The sequence below is a fragment of the Anguilla rostrata genome, chromosome 3 (assembly GCF_018555375.3).
Source record: "Anguilla rostrata isolate EN2019 chromosome 3, ASM1855537v3, whole genome shotgun sequence".
Classification (NCBI taxonomy): domain Eukaryota; kingdom Metazoa; phylum Chordata; class Actinopteri; order Anguilliformes; family Anguillidae; genus Anguilla; species Anguilla rostrata.
In genome coordinates this window covers 1,242,954-1,262,500 of record NC_057935.1, presented here as the reverse complement: position 1 = coordinate 1,262,500, position 19,547 = coordinate 1,242,954, and the positions used below count along the sequence as shown (strand labels likewise).

General features: G+C 44.9%; 2 protein-coding genes across 4 annotated transcripts in view; both read right to left on the bottom strand.

Annotated features, from left to right (window-relative positions):
- Positions 1-1,561, bottom strand: part of LOC135249762 (RING finger protein 145-like) — a 17,762-nt gene extending 16,201 nt beyond the window's left edge. The window contains exon 1 of one of the 3 annotated variants that reach the window (XM_064325287.1): positions 1,305-1,561. The gene's annotated coding sequence lies outside the window, so the exon portion shown is untranslated. Of the gene's footprint in view, positions 1-112; positions 1,252-1,304 lie in introns of those variants that run through there. The other 2 variants (XM_064325286.1, XM_064325288.1) reach the window with 2 other exon arrangements.
- A 7,491-nt stretch (positions 1,562-9,052) lies between these two features.
- On the bottom strand, positions 9,053-16,841 carry LOC135249766 (interleukin-12 subunit beta-like). The gene is made up of 9 exons (XM_064325299.1): positions 14,068-16,841; positions 13,334-13,436; positions 12,330-12,587; positions 11,864-11,966; positions 11,145-11,317; positions 10,306-10,481; positions 10,054-10,163; positions 9,756-9,860; positions 9,053-9,572 (listed from the first exon to the last, which is right to left on the bottom strand). Exons 1-9 carry the CDS (start codon positions 14,071-14,073, stop codon positions 9,551-9,553), a joined length of 1,056 nt encoding a protein of 351 aa, XP_064181369.1. The 5' UTR covers positions 14,074-16,841; the 3' UTR covers positions 9,053-9,550.
- Positions 16,842-19,547: the final 2,706 nt, after the last annotated feature.

Genomic DNA, 19,547 nt, shown 5'->3' with positions numbered 1-19,547 from the left:
TATACGTGGATGGAAACTCTCTTTACGCTGTGATAGAGCAAACTCAACAGTCAGCATTAATCTGGAGTTACAGCTCCATTAACAAAAAGGTATTCAGGTCAATTTAACATACACTTCAACTCTCTGACCCCACACAGGCACGAACGCATCGCTGTTAAACAGGCTGGGCCGCGCAGAATCGGGCAGGCGGGCAACTGCTTCTAACGAAAGATAAAGTGAAATACATTTAAACCAAATTACACATATCTGTAGTTCGGTAAACAACATGACTAACTAGGAGATGTTACCATGAACCTGTTTGCTATTTATTACTGAAAGAAGGATATCAGGGCCTTCGGCATCGGCGCAACAATTGCAGGTGATAAAACAAACAAACAAAAGAAAGCAAACATTGCTGCTTTGCAAACTATCATATCATGTCACACACAACAGCCATTAGTGTGTAGCGATTAGTGAAGTTAAATCTTTGCGTTTGGCTTTACTAAGCACAGCACGCGGTGACCGGTAGTAACCCCGCGCTAATTGAAAATGCATTGCGCCGGCGTTAACCCGAGCTGGTCAGCGGCTAGCGTTAGCTGACAGAGCTAGCTACTTTAAACACTGCTTTGCCCAAGGGCTTACAAAGCTTTACCACAGCTCTGTGATGTATTGGGAAAAGAGAAAATAAAACATGCTCCGCCTAGTTAGCAGGGTCAGTTAACTAGTTTGATAGCGAATGCTAGCCAGCTACACACACACATCATTCATTCAATCAATTTACAATCTTCACCATGAACAGAAATGTTCAACCGGTCATAAGACTGCAACCTGCAACCGACAAACACGTAAACAAGCGGTCGTTATATAAACATAAAGGTATAATAAAAGGTCTACATTAGCTAGCAAGCGGAACAGAAAACAGCCCACGGACAGATAGATTAACATCATGATCTGCGCTACATGCAGCAAACTGATCGCAACACAGGTTAGTGGGCAGATACTCGCCAATCCCTGGATCAGGTGGCTTGAAAACTAGCCAGTGTAACGGTGCAGCACTTGTAGCTAGCAGACGCTAAGAAGACGACGAGCAAATCAAATCCCAAACTGGAAACAAAACAACAAACTGACTCATAAGTTACTTCATTTCCCCCCAAAAGATGCCGAATTGAACTGCGGTAACCAAGCGCTAACGCTACGCGTTCTTGTCCCTGTGCCAGCCGAGAAAGAGAGCGTGCAATCAGACAAAACGATGCCGATGCTGGAAAAGGATAGGCTTGTTGCCGATGCTACACCATCGTGCTATATCGAGGAAAAAATACACATACCTGCTTGGTTAAGACTCACTTCACTCCGTTTATTTTGCTTTCTCCGAGCTTTTCCGGTCGGTAATCAACCATTTTAATTCAGGCGAACCCGAATTTTGGGTCTGGACAGTGATTCAGTTTCCGCCGAGGAGAGTGAGAGTCGAGCAGCCATTACGGACGCCGCTCTCGGGACTGCACTGAGCATGTGTGTGTGCGCGCGTGTTTGTGTGTGTGTGTGAGCGGATTACAGTAGACGCGCGATTGACCGCAGATCATAGCAACTCTCCTTCACCCACAGAATAAATGACGACGTGTTATGACTCGCATACATTTCTGTTAATATGCATATGCTCTATTACTTATAATATATTATTTTTTTTCACACAAATTACCTGTAGTGAACATTAAGTTTTAACAGGTTAATCTCCCATACATCATAGAAAATATTCCTTGCTCTTTGGGGATGTGTTGGTATGCAAACACTGGCTTCGACTGAAAAGGACCCAAATATGTTCTCTTTAATGTATTCTGTGCCCACAAAAATTGACACTTCTGAATAATATTTCACTGCCTCTCCGGTAGTACCTGTTGTGTGTTAAAGAATGTAATAAATATGGAAGTCAGTCAGATTACACGGAGTTGGTGGGACCGAATATTCCAGAATATCCCGTAAATGTTGTGTTGCACTGCGCTCAGATTTGGTGATTGACGAAGCCGTGACGAATGCCTTACAATCCCACATATGCACATCAGACTTACCGCCACCTTTTTCGTATGGTCTAATTTTCATGAAGGTGAGAGAAATCAGATTATCAGGCATCATCGAGTGACAGATAAGCCGCGTTTCCACCGCAGGAACTATACCCCGGAACTAGGAACCTTTTGAGGAACTCAGTGCGTTTCCACCGCAGGAACTAGGGTCTAAATTTAGTTCTGGGGGCTTTGTTTTACCCCCCAAAACGTTCCTGCTCGGGGGGTAGTACTTTCCGAAAGTACAGGAACCTTTTGGGTGGAGCTTGCAGCGCTGAACATTTCTGATTGGTCGAGTACTCGTAGCATTTGTGTTGTATTTATTTTCCGCCATTACCCGCCATGTTTGAAAATATGCAGCGGCAAACCAATTTATTTTCATAATAACAAATCAAACTTGTATGTTATGCGGCGCAGTAGCCTACTTTTGGTTATAGCCTGTCAACGTCTTGGAATTATAACGTGTGCTCTTCTGTTCTTTTCTTGCTTTAGTATTCGTTTTATAAAATGCTAAGCATTCGTGCTGGGACAGCATATTACGTAGGCTACCAAAACATTCAAACGGATTAATTCGGTTGCTGAATATTTTCTTCCGGATTTTCTTTGTTAGCCCGTTGTAATTGACTCAAAACGTTTGATACAGTTATGTGAGGTATGCGGTAGTTCTGCATAATTAACATTGGTGATACAGTACAAGCAAACTGGAAATCACCTTCCGCACTTTTTATCCGGGTAAAATAACAGGTTAATTCTAGTAATCTTCCCTTTAGCTTTTTCAGACTGCCGTAATTTTACTCAATTTTACTGCCATTTTTCAATTCCACGAAAAGACCAGGAAGACTATGGACTCATTTATGGTGCATGGTTCGCATCTGTAGGGCACACTTCGCTGCTCGGCTAGCAGTAACTTCGAAGGAAAGCAAACGGTGGCTGTACCACTACTAATTTACATTTTCACGCAAGTCCGAGTTTTCGTTCTATTCTTGTCATTTTGCGATTAGCCTATATGGAATTGACGACGAGAAAGTAATAAAACAGCAAATTGTTTACAACGTGTGCATGTTTTCTGCTGTTAATGAATGTGTTTGAGAGGATATATGAAAATCAATAAATACAAAAGTAACCATATATAGTCATTGTTGGTAACCCGTTGTATATAAGTGGAATAAACCCCTCCGGGCTGTCCCGGTTATTAGAAAATAATGTAGGCTACTTCGGTGGTAATATGGGGTTACAGAAGAAATCATATGACAGATGGACCGACGACAACGTCAGTGGGCTAATTTGCCTAATCTTCGCGGTACTTTAGACCCCGGTGGAAACGCAGACAACCATTGGCTGAAGGAACCTTTTAGTTCCTGGTAACGTAGTTCCTGGGACTGAAAGTTCCGGGTAATTTTGGTGGAAACGCGGCTATAATTAAGCATGAAGCATATGCCTCCTGCCCCAAAACAGCAGCGGTTTATTATTAATTATTCTCTTTATTATAATATAATCTCTCTTAGGATGGCTGAAAGGTTTGAGCGGTGGTTGAAAATTTTCGGCGTATGCCCTCCTAACAGATAAAGACATACTTTATTGAACCCCGTGGGGTAATTTGTCCTCTGCATTTTGACCCATCCTAGTTACTTAGGAGCAGTGGGCAGCCACAGTGCAGCGCCCGGGGACCAACTCCAGTGCCTTGGTCAAGGGCAACTGCAGGAGTGCACCTAACATGCATGTCTTTGAGAATTTCAGAATTCTCAAAGACATTCTGAAATTTCAGAATTTCCCGTCAGCACACGTGGAACAGTCTGTGCACGGCCCTGCTGTAATATATTACATATATTTAACTAGTGATTAGTTCCTTAGCTCAGCACAGCGTACTGTCTTCAGTGAGATGTACTGAACGGAACCAGGCCCACGGCTATACTTCTGAGCCTCTTGAGTCTTATCATCGCTCCTTAGACCTCTGCACACTTTCTAATTAGCATTCCACTCGCTCGACGCTGTCTCAAGGCTCGGGTCCCTTAAACTCATACATTTTAATGTCCTTCTGTACCGTTAAAGAAAGCAAGAGAGCCGTTAGAACTAAATTTCGCAGTATTAGCTCCTAATGTGAGCCCGAGGACAGTTCGCACATCAATGTGTGTTCAAATTAAAAATTAAATGATTCGGATGAACAGCAGGCGTGCACTAGACTGACCCTTTTAGTTAGGGTTAAAAAAGCGCTATATAAATGCAGTCCAGGGTCAATGAAATCATCTCAGACATTATTTCACGTTTGGCACCAATTTGACAATTCCAAAATGGAGAGGGAAACATAAATGAGAAAAACAACTACATTGAGAAAAAAAGTCACAGTTCGAGATTGTACATAGCGCAGGTTAATAGTGAGATTTTTTTTTTTTTAATTCAAAAAATCCTTCGTGTAACCTATGCCCATGAACCCAATAAGTATTAGTAACATTGCCCCCTGCAGGACAGACAAATCTAATGAAAATCAAAAAAATTAGGAGAATTCTAATAAACATTCAAACAAAAAAATCTGATTTTTCAGTGATTGAAAGATTACATAATTTCCAAAACAACGTGGCTACTCTATGAATTCCGGGGGTTATCATGGCATTCAAACTGGAAAATATGAAAAACTATATGAAATCATCAGTACTGTTGGTTACCAGCCGTGCGTTCTTCGGTACGTTGCGATTTGGCGCCACCCTGTGGCAGGTTTTTTTAAAAACAACAGTTGTCGACTACAGGAAAGCCTGAAAACTAGGTTGCTGGGTGGCTCGTTGACTTCCGGTGGTGCATGGCTGTGTCCCACGGTGTCAGATCAAATACGGACCGCCCCACTGCTGATTGTGGCCGGTAGACAGGGGTCCGTCCCCCCAGCCCCCCACCCCCCATCTGGCGCATTTCGGAGGAGAACCCCAGATATCTGCGCTCTTCCACATCGGCAGTGGGGATTATGCCTGAACGTGGTTGCGGTTAAAATAGCAAATAGCAAATAGCTCATTGGACATTCCACCTTAATGTGGGAATTCAACATGTTCTGACCAACATGGGACACCGATAACAAAAACAAAAAGAAGGTGTGAAAATGGCAGCACTGGAGGGGTCGTCCCTAATGGGAAAGTGAGGCTTTGAGAACGAGAGGTGGAAAGTCCAGTGGTCAGAAAGTAAATGTCCTGCCATGTGCTTCTCCCATCCACAGACCCAGCCAGCTCATTTCACTAATTAGTTCTAATTAGCAAATCCGGGTGATTGGGACAAAATACTGGAGAAAATTTTTACTTTCTAAACCTGGATTTTCCATCACTGTTGATAACATTAAAAAATTCTGTAAACATTTCTGGATGTACTCTCCCTCATTGCATTTCCTCTACCTTACTTTTATAAACTTGTGTTAAACTTGGCACATGATTTTAGTCACATTTTTGAGGGATATTTCTCTGTTAGCTTGTTTTGAAACTTTGGCATTGAGGAGCGGGAAGTGGTGTCATCACTGAGCCTCTGGAGATGGTGTCATCATAAGAGCCACTCTCAGTAATGAGGAAGTGTTCTGTGGCTGGTCTGCCTAAAGGAGGATGCACTTCACTGCCCTGGAGTACTGCATGCAGCACACGGCTCCAGCGCGGTCGCCATTTTGGCTCACTCTAGGAGTTTCCATGCATATGGTCGGACGTTTGTGTCACTTCTGTTTGCTTTCTCGGTCACATACACCAGCTCTGGCTATTCCAGAAAACACACTCTTCAAACATTGTTTTATTTTTATTGAATGTCTCTTGTAATGTAGATTTCAGCATAGTAGAATATACTACATAAGACTCATGTCCCCTACATGAGACAAAAATGAATTGCCTTAGGAGGATATATATTTTGTATTTTTGGAAGGCAAAGTTTCGTTATTAATCTCACTTGCATCTGCCCAAATCTCACAGCTGCCAGTCACAGTCAAGGTAGAGAATTCATTCCTCAGTAAATATTGTTCAACGTATGTAAAATATATTTAATAGCAATGAAAGATCCCCAAGACCTCAGCCAAATATTCAACCTCATAAATAAACTATGACAATAGTGGACAATGACACTGGTCATTACTACACTGCCGGTACACTGTCATCAATGCATGACACTGTTTAGACCAGTATAGTATTGTTCATCTGCACTGGTAAGGTGAATGCCAGAATGTTAATTTAAAACCCCCTCACACAGCCCCTATAGATATAGTTTCCCTGTACATTCCCCACCGCACGGTGATAGGTGATCTTTCAGGTGGCTGGTGTAACAATGGGGAAATGGCCACAAATCTCAGTCTTGGTCTCAGTTTGAGTCTAATGCCAGAGTAAAGCAGGCTGAGAAATGCAAGCAGAGAATCCCTCTAATAAGAGCCACTAGTACAGGCAATAAACACAAACAACACAGACACATCCACCTGCTTCTCCTCCTTCAGCAGACATTCTGCTCCTCCTCAACTCCTCCTCCTGCCCCAGGCATGCTGCACCTCCTCTACTCCTCCTCCTGCCCCAGGCATGCTGTACCTCCTCAACTCCTCCTCCTGCAGCAGGCATGCTGCACCTCCTCTACTCCTCCTCCTGCCCCAGGCATGCTGCACCTCCTCTACTCCTCCTCCTGCCCCAGGCATGCTGCACCTCCTCTACTCCTCCTCCTGCCCCAGGCATGCTGCACCTCCTCTACTCCTCCTCCTGCCCCAGGCATGCTGCACCTCCTCACCTCCTCCTCCTGAAGCAGGTGCCACAGCGTGTCTAGGTAGTATCTGGGCCAACACCGTAAACATCTCACAGCTCCTGTCTCAAGGAGCAGGATTTAAATCCAGCCTTGCATATCCAGATTTATTCAGATGTAAGGCACATGAATGCCATCTCATGTAAATGCAAGATCACATCAGAAAGCACAGGATATTGTTCAGCACTATGACAGCTCTGATCTGTCAGCGAATGCAGATGAACATAAATACAACGTGTTAAAGCCGACAGGTAAATGGGTCTACTTAGAGCCTCAGAAACGACGCATTGCACCCGAGTCTGTTTGCCTTCCAGCCGCACAGCTGAGTCCTCAGTCGAAAAGCACGTGCCCCGGGGGGATTTAGGGGGTGAGCACACAGACATACAGGGGGCCGGTCTGCAGACCGTCGCTGGGCTGAGCGCACAGACATACAGGGGGCCGGTCTGCAGAGCGTCGCTGGGCTGAGCGCACAGACATACAGGGGGCCGGTCGCAGAGCGTCGCTGGGCTGAGCGCACAGACATACAGGGGGCCGTCTGCAGACCGTCGCTGGCTGAGCGCACAGACATACAGGGGCCGGTCTGCAGAGCGTCGCTGGGCTGAGCGCACAGACATACAGGGGCCGGTCTGCAGACCGCGTGGCTGAGCGCACAGACATACAGGGGGCCGGTCTGCAGACCGTCGCTGGGCTGAGCGCACAGACATACAGGGGCCGGTCTGCAGACTCGCTGGGCTAGCGCACAGACATACAGGGGGCCGGTCTGCAGAGCGTCGCTGGGCTGAGCGCACAGACATACAGGGGGCCGGTCTGCAGAGCGTCGCTGGGCTGAGCGCACAGACATACAGGGGGCCGGTCTGCAGACCGTCGCTGGGCTGAGCGCACAGACATACAGGGGGCCGGTCTGCAGAGCGTCGCGGGCTGAGCTACAACATCAGGGGCCGGTCTGCAGACCGTCGCTGGGCTGAGCGCACAGACATACAGGGGGCCGTCTGCAGACGTCGCTGGCTGAGCGCACAGACATACAGGGGGCCGGTCTGCAGACCGTCGCTGGGCTGAGCGCACAGACATACAGGGGGCCGGTCTGCAGGGCGTCGCTGGGCTGAGCACACAGACATACAGGGGGCCGGTCTGCAGGGCGTCGCTGGGCTGAGCACACAGACATACAGGGGGCCGGTCTGCAGACCGTCGCTGGGCTGAGCGCACAGACATACAGGGGGCCGGTCTGCAGAGCGTCGCTGGGCTGAGCACACACATGTAGGTCTGTATGCTGCGCTGCTTGATCACGGCTGTTATTAACGTTCTTCTGCAGCCGTGTGTCTTGCACAGACACGGCAACACGTGGAGGACCGCGCGCGCCAGGAAGCTCACGTGCACGTCTTCAGCAGCCTGATGCACAGGCATGTGCTGCTTTGCTGTGAGGAAAATGCTTCTGTTGGCCGTGCTTTCCACTGACTGACTGCGAGTGCAGTTTCTGACCCTTTCTCAGAACCATCCGGAAGAACAGGTGTGGAGCAGAAAACACACAGCTGGGCCCATTCTGACTTACACACCCGGACATATTTTATCGTTATGGTTCGTACAATATGTCAGTCACCTGCAGGCTTGGACAGTAGAAACTCTAGTGCACCCTCTAGTGATGGGAAAACAAACTACCACAGCATAAGTTTCTACCGAATGACTGCAACAGATCTGGTCTAAAGCAATGTGTTAAAAAAAAGGTTATAACTCACTTTTACCCTTTTAATCATAATTTTTATGTGATTTAGTGAGCAGATCTGAACTATGGACAAACAGTAGGCCTATAGTAGGCACTGCTTATTGACCATTGTGTTCAATTTGGGTCAAACTCACTCATTTTAAACTGTGAAAAAAGAGGAATGACACTTTTGAAAGATATATTTCATAACCAGAGACTAAACCTGTAGAAACCTAATAGCTTTGTTCCAGCAGCTCAGATGAACAAGTCATAGCAACATTGCACAGATTGATATTTTATCTATTTATTTTATCTTTAGTTTTAATGGTTTTAGTAATGATTGGAATTTTATTTAGTACTTTTATTTATTTTATCTATTTTATTTAATTATGTTTGTCTACTATCTGTGTTGTTTTTAAATTGTGTCAAGATGGATGACTCTACTGCAAACCAAATCTACCTACGGGTACAAATAAAGTAACCTGAACCTGAAACCTGAACCTGAACCCGAAACCTATGCCTTCAATGTAGTGAATTTTTTACATCTTCACAAAAAATGAAAAAATTATTACTCAGTAACCATCAGATTGCTGTTATTAAAGAATTTATTATATTTAAAAGAGCAGCACATCAACAGGAAGTTAAAACCCAAAGCTTTTCAAAGTTTCTATTTCAAGTTTTAATGTTCTGCATATTCAGTCTAAACATTTTCATAATATTTTAAATATTCACAGCGTCATTCAAAAGCAATAAATAGACAAGTTAATAACTTAATGGTTATTACATTAAAATATTGAAACGGGGGAACAAAACCCCTGTACAGAGGTACAGATACTTAAATGAAAAACGTATCTTATTTTAGCTTATTTCTCAGTGCAAGTTTGAGGGCCTTTTAGTGACCATTTTGAGCGGCAGATTCTAATCTGTGACACACTTTGAATTCTGTCTGATGTCACCAAGGCAACGTAAAGACATGAATGAAACATATTTCATAAAAACAATAATTCCGTCTGTCAATTTTGAAATCTCTGGGCGTGGCAGTCGGCCACATCATCTCTGTTATAAGTGCAGGCAGCTCTGGCTATTCATTCTTCTATATTCTGTTTCTTCTTTTCCTTCAAATAAAAATGAGAAAAGAGAGAAAATTACATAAAATATTCTTATTAATAAGTTCAACAAAAACAACAAAATAATAATACTACTACCGCTACTATCCCCAATAATAATAATAATGATAATAATAATAATAATAATAATAATAATAATAATAATAATAATAATAATAAAATTCCACTTACTTATGATTTCCTTTTTGTTTTCGGTTTTTCTTTTTGTTTCTCTTATTTTGTGCTGCTGAAGTCCCAGCGTCTGATGTACTGTTGAAATGTGCAGGAAGGTTTTTGCTGAAAATAATGATTTGATTTTGTGTTAAACATTAGGCAAGTGGCCGAGTCATTCATAAATACAAAGCATGCACACTCTACTCCTGTAAAAACACAATTCGTAAAAACATTTAGATAAAGAAACACAAGCTGCACACACACACACACACTCTCTCTCTTACACACACACACACACACACACACACACACTCACCCAACGAGGCTCCAGTCGCTCCAGGAGGAGTTGCACAGGGCGTCCTGCGCTCGCACGCAGAACAGGAAGCCCTCTCTCACTGGCCACTGCCGGCTCTGCGTGGTGTGCAGCTGCGCAGACAGAGCGAGAGAAATCACAAAAACAAAATTAGCTTGCGGCACCCTCACCCCGAGAGGTCCCCAGCCCCACTCTGAGTCCCCCAGCCGCTCTGATCCCCCTGCGGGGTGGGGGAGGGGTCCCGCTGGGCCGTACCTCTATCTTCCCGCTCCTCCGCGCCAGGCACTCGCAGTCACACCTCTGCTTCCACGGGATCACCTTCACCTGAAAGGTGAGCGGGAAGTAGGAGTCCGGGGTGCTCCAGGTGTCAGGGTACCCCCACTCAAAGTTGTTCCTGTCCACTTTAGTGACTGTGATCCTGTCCGGTTTCACTAGGGAAACAGGAGAAGAGGCTCAGTGTTCGTGCCTTGACCCTTGACCCTTGACCCCTACCCGTGTGCGTCAGACCGAGCTCATCAGATTTTGGTGGTATCTGTCGTGTGGGAGAGCCATTATTCAGGCTCTGTGACCAGAAGAGTGTTTCCCCATAGACTGGTCAGGGGGAAGCCGCAGTATAAAATGTTTGTTTATGGAGGCAGTGCATTTAGAACGTCCGGTAGGCACACAGCAGCATTCGTTCGCTAATGCTTCTGGATTTTTACAAAGGGCTGCAGGCATTTATTCAGGGATCCAAGTGGGCAGCGTGAGCACTAAGGAAAGCCTTTTACGGTATTACGAATCACGTGACACCGTCTGAGTAAAACAGAGAGCAAGGGTTCCTTATTTCCCCGTGCAGCTCCTGGGGGTGTTTAAGAGATTCTTTTAATCATTTAGAGAGCAGGTTTTTTTGGATTTCCTTTTTCAAAATTTCAAGTCAGAGTTCTAGAACTCCATGGCTTTCAACTAGCAGTAGTGATTGTGACATCAGCATCCCGTTTGCTGTCCCCCCCAAGCTGAGACGAGATCTATATCCTTGGTAATATTACAAATGAAATCGTGTCATATTCAGAATATTCAGTATGTATGAATGTCGTCCGCGGCGTTCGTTCCCTCACCTATCTCTGCGATGTAGAAAGCCTGGGTGTACTTCTCCATGCGGAACTCGTTCTTAACGTACACCGCCAGTTTGATGCGTTCGATCTCTTCGCTGTACGGGCAGTGGGCGGGGTCGCGGCAGGTGATGGAATGTCCGCTTGGATCCAGAGAGCAGGTGATCTCTGCTGTGGAGCTGTCAATGGGAACAAATCAATCTCTCAGTCCTGTGGAGTTTCACCAATCTGCACAAAAACTCAACCTTTCAGTCTCGTAGAGTTTCACCAATCTGCACAAAAACTCAACCTTTCAGTCTCGTAGAGTTTCACCAATCTGCACAAAAACAACTAAGCAGTTTCACTTTAAATTAAACTGCCACCGTCCTTAGTCCACTTGTGCAATAACAATAGTGTTTTGTTTGGGCTTGGAGTTAAAGACTAGACTTTTTCAAATTACAAACATAAACCCCCAATCTGGATACTTCACGTGGTTAGCATTAATGTATTGCCACACTGTAGTTATGTTGTTACATTTGTGTATTGCCTTCTGAATCTGTAACAAGGCAGCTACACAAGAAAAAACCCAGAATGTTTTTAGAAATAATATTTCCATGAAGCTGCGCCGGTCTGGGTTCAGCTAACGGTCCCGTCAGTGCGTGCTTCTGGCTGTAACAGGCGTTTTACGGCAGCGATTGGGCCACGGCGCCGATGTACAGCGGCTAACTTTAGCAGCGTTCTCCTACCGAGCCGCAGTCACCAGCAGCAGGTCTCCCTTCCTGGTCCGGCTCCACGTCCAGGAGCACTGAAACACTCCGCTGTAGTTTTTCGATAGACAGTGAATGTACTCTGGGCAAAGACAGACAGACAGACAGACACAAACCTCGGGTCAGTCACAATACTGATCTCTGTGCAGTTACATCACTCTTCGAGTGCACTGCCTGTGTGGAGTTTAACTGCTCTTCGAGTGCACTGCCTGTTATGATGATACTACTACCTGATGATGATAATAATAATAATAATAATAATGTCATTGTTACCATTGTCATTTTCATCATCATAATCACAGTCATAATGAAAAGGGTGCACTCAAACTCAGAATCAGAACTCATGTTGTTCTGGTTGTTTAGAATGCAAAGCAGAGCTTAGACTCAGGCTGTGCTGAAGGTGCAGGTGCAGGTGCAGGTGTGATCCCTCTCCTGCTCGGAGTACCTGAGTCAGGTGACCTGTCCAGGATCCTCCTGTGGACGGCCTGGACCAGTACCAGCGTGTGGTTCAGCAGAGCCCCGGAGCGGGCGTGGCAGGTGTAGTTCCCGCCCAGCATCTCCTCCACGATGATGTTCACCTGGTTGCCACGGGCAACCTCCCTGCCTTTGATCCTCCAGACGACGTCGCCGTGCGCGTACGATTCCCCGCACTGCAGGGTCACCTGGACAGTAGAGCTGCCCATCGCTGGGACCACCACCAGGACTACAGCGTGCACAAATAATTATAATATTAATATAATAATAATAATAATTATTATAATAATAACAATAATAAGGATAACAGCAACACAACAATAATAATAATAATAATAATAATAATAATAATAATAATAATAATAATAATAACAACAACAAGAACTAACATGAAGATGAGGTAGCTGAGTGGTTAAGGTGATGGACTGCTAATCCATTGGGCTGTGAATCCCATCCTATTCGAAATGCTAAAATGGCGCCTGCATTCTTTTATGTATGGCGCGTTGGATGAAAGCATCTGCCCAATAAATGCAATGTAATATAATAACATTATTAACAATAATAATGATTTTGAGGGCCCCTGTCAGTCAGGGCCCTTGGAATCATCCTAACCACCCCCCCTCCCTCCTTATGGGACAGTGGAGCATTCAGGTTTTAGAAGATAAACAACATATTTAAATGCTAAGATGTGGTGGCACCTGAACGTATATAAGATCTTCAAATTCATTGCCAAACCAACTGGCAGACAGTGAAGGAATAACTAGGGTTGTTGTACCGGTGGTTTTAGAAGGGAAGATTTTCAGTGTGATTATTTTTAAAGCAAACCCATTAATTTGGTTATCAGAAGCCGCAAATGTTCGCCAGAAAAAAATAAGGTTCACAGTCACGGCCTGCCTAATGCCACAGAGGAAAGCAAACGCACGCGCTGGATAGACGGACAGACGGACACATGCGGAAGCAGGGCAGACAGTTTACCGTTGGGTTTAAGCATGTAGTTGTAGCTCCCCGCCCCCGTCACAGACTGAAGAGTGAGGAAGACGAGGAGGAGGAAGACGAGGCAGAATAAACACAAATTCATCTGATTAAAAAATAAAAAATAAACAAGTTCAGATTTCAAACAAACCCCGCAGACAGGCCTAATTTCGGCTCTCTCGCTTGATTAAAGCTGGTTATTTGCACTTCAGTCTGTGACATTGCTCTTCAGCACCACTTTCCCAAAAATGTAATTTTGAAATGAAAAATAATTCTGGTAAATGTACTAGTATAATGTACAGAGAAATACTTACTCTCCCCATCTCTATTAAAGACTTTGAGAAAAATAAATATAACTTTATGGCATTAAATGGATTTTATGTTATATTATGGTATTGACTATTTCATGTCTGTTTTTGTTGAATTCGATCCCATAAATACAGTTCTCCTCAAAGAATACACATACTGCAAACTGATAAATAAATGATCACCACAGTTTATTCAAATTCCTCAAACAATACCAGTTATTTTATCAATAGAAAAAGTTTCATGTCAGACATCCTGAAGCATTTTTGAGAATCAGGGAACTTTAAAACTTTAATACCTAACCTAAATGGTACAGTACTTTAACAATATCTGTGAACACTAACATGTAGCACTAATTTTGTATGCTTGTATCTTTATCAACAACAGCGATGACCCCGCGTTAGCGATGTTCACATTTCTGTACAGCTTACCTTCATGGAGCTTTTTATTCTGGTGTTTACTGAGTTCCCTCTCAGGTTTTGGTTCTTGACTGAAAGTTTGGCCTCTTATATGCGAAGAGAAGTGCCAGGGAAAAAAATCCCAAGCAGCAAAAAGTCCAGCAGGTTGAGGAACTGCTGTGACACTGACAACACTCAGTGTGCTTCATGAAACAATGGACTACAATAAGAATTAATACCACTGGAAATGATCTTTACTTGATCTTTACTCTTCAAATTTCAGAAATGTCTCTGGTTCTCACTCTCTTTGTAATAAAAGTTAAAAGTTTAAAAAAATTTTTTTTTTTTTTTCATCAATCAAAATCAAATATATAAAAATCTAAATGAGCATACCATCCAAAAGAGTGAGGGCACATTATTAGACCAGATGATTAAATGTTGCGGAAATTAAAGCATAAAGCCATTGTTTACATTTCCACACACGTATAATTGACGCAGTTAAGAAACAGCTGCTCTGATTCACCCCAGTAAATCACTGGATTAGCTGTCCTTAAGCAGTGATGCTTAAGAGGGAAGTAATCAAATAAATGGCATGCTGTTATTTTAAATAAAATGTTCTTTATTCAGTCATATTTTACTGAAACATCTGTCAAAGTAACACATGACACAGATGAATCCTTATGATGATGTCAGATATTTAAACTGTTACCGCCTCATCATCATCAACCACCACTGATCTTAATCATAAAGCAGGTGAAATTTATTCAGAAAATGCATTTATTTTGTTTCTGTGTCTGCTGGGGATTCTTACGCTGTCATGTTTAATATGCTGTCTGCTGTCACGTTTTTATCAGTTGCGTTGTGTGTGTCACAAAATTTGATCTGCCTTTCTACTGTTTCTATTGTACATTACATAACTGATACCACAACCAAAGTTGCTCCGGGTAAAATAAAGTTCTATTCTAATTGTTAAAATTTGATGAAAAGATAACCTGACACGCAATAAAATGGGACTGCAATTTGGACACATAGGATGATTTTTGGAGGCGTGGTTTCTGGCTGTCCATTCTAATGAACGGTTAAGTGAAGTCATCAATCAGTGCTGTCACGGGAGGACACACGCCCAAGTGGAATTCTAAGTGCTAAAGTGCGTTATTTCCAGAGATGGCACTGGAGCGCGCGACAAAATAGTCCTGAACGGACTTCCTCAAGGCGGCTGCAGAACAGGAAGTTGTGGGAAGTGGTTTGTGAGCAGGGCAGGTAAAGAGCCGCGAGAGAGAGGGGGAAAAGCGGGAGAGGACGGTGGAATTTCCGAGGACCGTGGGAACCGTATTGATAAAACACGATACCGTGTAACCTGTATTAAATCAACTCTCACAGTCCGTCTTACGCTTACAGTTCACGTGTGATCCCTGTTGGACTCAATTTAAACTGAACTGCGTTAAAACCCAGCGTACTTTGTTTGTACATTTTGATTTTAAAAAAACGTATCGTTGATCATTGCAAATATTACGTTACTGCACAGTGTAAAACCTACAGTACTGTAATGCTAACGTGAAACAGCACAACAACAGTGACTCCACGCCGTTTCTTCCGCAGCAGTTAAAAGGACTCCGCCCCTTTTATTCTGAAGCCGGGAAAATGCCGTAAATAAAAACAACCCCGCCGGCTGAAACAAAGGGCAGCGTGAAATTCCCGAAGATCATCACCACCTTCGACATAGTTTCAGAAGCGGGGAGAAAGCCGTTAAGTCATTAATCATCAGTCTCGCCTCTTCGGTGCACGGGGCCAAAGAGGAAACGAACCGCGCTCTTTCTATTGGCCGAAGGAGGAGACGGGCTTGCAGCCGTCAGCAGAAACACGTGCAGATCACATGACACTTTTTTGCGCTCTAAGCATTCTATGAGCGTTCGTCTGTACACATCACTATTAACTCGTAACGTCTTACAAGAAACCACTATTCATGATTTTTGTTTCTATGCATGAACTACAACATGTGGATGGATATTGTTTTATATCTGCACTTTGTATGGGTTGCTGAGGTAAATTATACTGAAAAATGCATATAGAAAAAGCATTGAGGATTGAGTGAAATGAAACTACTCCTTAAAAATGTAAATGGGATTGTAAACTACGGAATTTGAGCAGATTAATTAATCTAACCATTCTAACAAGGGAAAAATGCACAATTTCATTATAAAGAGAGAATATATGATTATTAGAACTGACTGGCACACATTAGAAATCAGAGACCAAATTGCCTGATTTGTTAACCAAGCAAATCAAATGGTAACAGATTGAGAAACATTTTGAGTTAAAAGTTTCTGCCTCTGCTATGTCAAGCTCATGAGCCATCACTGATATATATGAAATACTTCCTGATGGTTTTATGACTAATATATTGTATATATTTTCTGGTGATTTCCCATAATGCATTCTTTTCTCCCTTTTTTCTGTATTCCAGTTGGCATGTTTGCTTGTAGTTTCAGCTTGAGAAACAAGCCAGAGATGAAAGACACATACATGCCTCAGAACATTTTAAAACAAACAACAAAAAATTAAATACCAGATTCACACACTGGAACAGGGCCTTGACAGATACCAGACCATGGGGCCCATCCACCCACTGGAACAGAGCCTTAACAGATACCAGACCATGGGGCCCATCCACACACTGGAACAGAGCCTTAGCAGATACCAGACCATGGGGCCCATCCACACACTGGAACAGAGCCTTAACAGATACTAGACCATGGGGCCCATCCACACACTGGAACAGAGCCTTAACAGATACCAGACCATGGGGCCCATCTACACACTGGAACAGAGCCTTAACAGATACTAGACCATGGGCCCATCCACACTCTGGAACAGAGCCTTAACAGATACCAGACCATGGGGCCCATCTACACACTGGAACAGAGCCTTAACAGATACCAGACCATGGGGCCCATCCACACACTGGAACAGAGCCTTAACAGATACCAGACCATGGGGCCCATCCACACTCTGGAACAGAGCCTTAACAGATACCAGACCATGGGGCCCATCTACACACTGGAACAGAGCCTTAACAGATACCAGACCATGGGGCCCATCCACACTCTGGAACAGAGCCTTAACAGATACCAGACCATGGGGCCCATCTACACACTGGAACAGAGCCTTAACAGATACTAGACCATGCGGCCCATCCACACTCTGGAACAGAGCCTTAACAGATACCAGACCATGGGGCCCATCCACACTCTGGAACAGAGCCTTAACAGATACCAGACCATGGGGCCCATCTACACACTGGAACAGAGCCTTAACAGATACCAGACCATGGGGCCCATCCACACTCTGGAACAGAGCCTTAACAGATACCAGACCATGGGGCCCATCCACACTCTGGAACAGAGCCTTAACAGATACCAGACCATGGGGCCCATCCACACACTGGAACAGAGCCTTAACAGATACCAGACCATGGGGCCCATCCACACACTGGAACAGAGCCTTAACAGATACCAGACCATGGGGCCCATCCACACTCTGGAACAGAGCCTTAACAGATACCAGACCATGGAGCCCACCCACACACTGGAACAGAGCCTTAACAGATACCAGACCATGGGGCCCATCTACACACTGGAACAGAGCCTTAACAGATACTAGACCATGGGGCCCATCCACACTCTGGAACAGAGCCTTAACAGATACCAGACCATGGGGCCCATCTACACACTGTAACAGAGCCTTAACAGATACTAGACCATGGGGCCCATCCACACTCTGGAACAGAGCCTTAACAGATACCAGACCATGGGGCCCATCTACACACTGGAACACAGCCTTAACAGATACCAGACCATGGGGCCCATCCACACACTGGAACAGAGCCTTAACAGATACCAGACCATGGGGCACATCCACACTCTGGAACAGAGCCTTAACAGATACCAGACCATGGGGCCCATCTACACACTGGAACACAGCCTTAACAGATACCAGACCATGGGGCCCATCCACACACTGGAACAGAGCCTTAACAGATACCAGACCATGGGGCCCATCTACACACTGGAACAGAACCTTAACAGATACTAGACCATGGGGCCCATCCACACTCTGGAACAGAGCCTTAACAGATACCAGACCATGGGGCCCATCTACACACTGGAACACAGCCTTAACAGATACCAGACCATGGGGCCCATCCACACACTGGAACAGAGCCTTAACAGATACCAGACCATGGGGCCCATCTACACACTGGAACAGAACCTTAACAGATACTAGACCATGGGGCCCATCCACACTCTGGAACAGAGCCTTAACAGATACCAGACCATGGGGCCCATCCACACACTGGAACAGAGCCTTAACAGATACCAGACCATGGGGCCCATCTACACACTGGAACAGAACCTTAACAGATACCAGACCATGGGGCCCATCCACACTCTGGAACAGAGCCTTAACAGATACCAGACCATGGGGCCCATCTACACACTGGAACAGAACCTTAACAGATACTAGACCATGGGGCCCATCCACACTCTGGAACAGAGCCTTAACAGATACCAGACCATGGGGCCCATCCACACACTGGAACAGAGCCTTAACAGATACCAGACCATGGGGCCCATCTACACACTGGAACAGAGCCTTAACAGATACTAGACCATGGGGCCCATCCACACTCTGGAACAGAGCCTTAACAGATACCAGACCATGGGGCCCATCTACACACTGGAACACAGCCTTAACAGATACCAGACCATGGGGCCCATCCACACACTGGAACAGAGCCTTAACAGATACCAGACCATGGGGCACATCCACACTCTGGAACAGAGCCTTAACAGATACCAGACCATGGGGCCCATCTACACACTGGAACACAGCCTTAACAGATACCAGACCATGGGGCCCATCCACACACTGGAACAGAGCCTTAACAGATACCAGACCATGGGGCCCATCTACACACTGGAACAGAACCTTAACAGATACTAGACCATGGGGCCCATCCACACTCTGGAACAGAGCCTTAACAGATACCAGACCATGGGGCCCATCCACACACTGGAACAGAGCCTTAACAGATACCAGACCATGGGGCCCATCTACACACTGGAACAGAACCTTAACAGATACTAGACCATGGGGCCCATCACACACTGGAACAGAGCCTTAACAGATACCAGACCATGGGGCCCATCCACACTCTGGAACAGAACCTTGGCTGGATAAGTCATCCAGCCGCCCTGAAAGAAAGGTTCCGTGTTTCTGCATCATGTTCAGAAAACACTTCTACAACGTTAAAGAAACATAAGCAAACATGGCCGGATCAGAGACTCGAAAGCCTGCAGTACAGTAAGGTTTCATTACCATGAGACGAGGAAGAGGGGGGGGGGGGGGAGGGTGAGGAAGGGGAGGGCGGTGTGAAAACACACAACACTCTTCCTTTTCAGGAAAGAACAAAGAAGGAAGTACTGCTGTTTCCCTGAATATAGAAATAACCC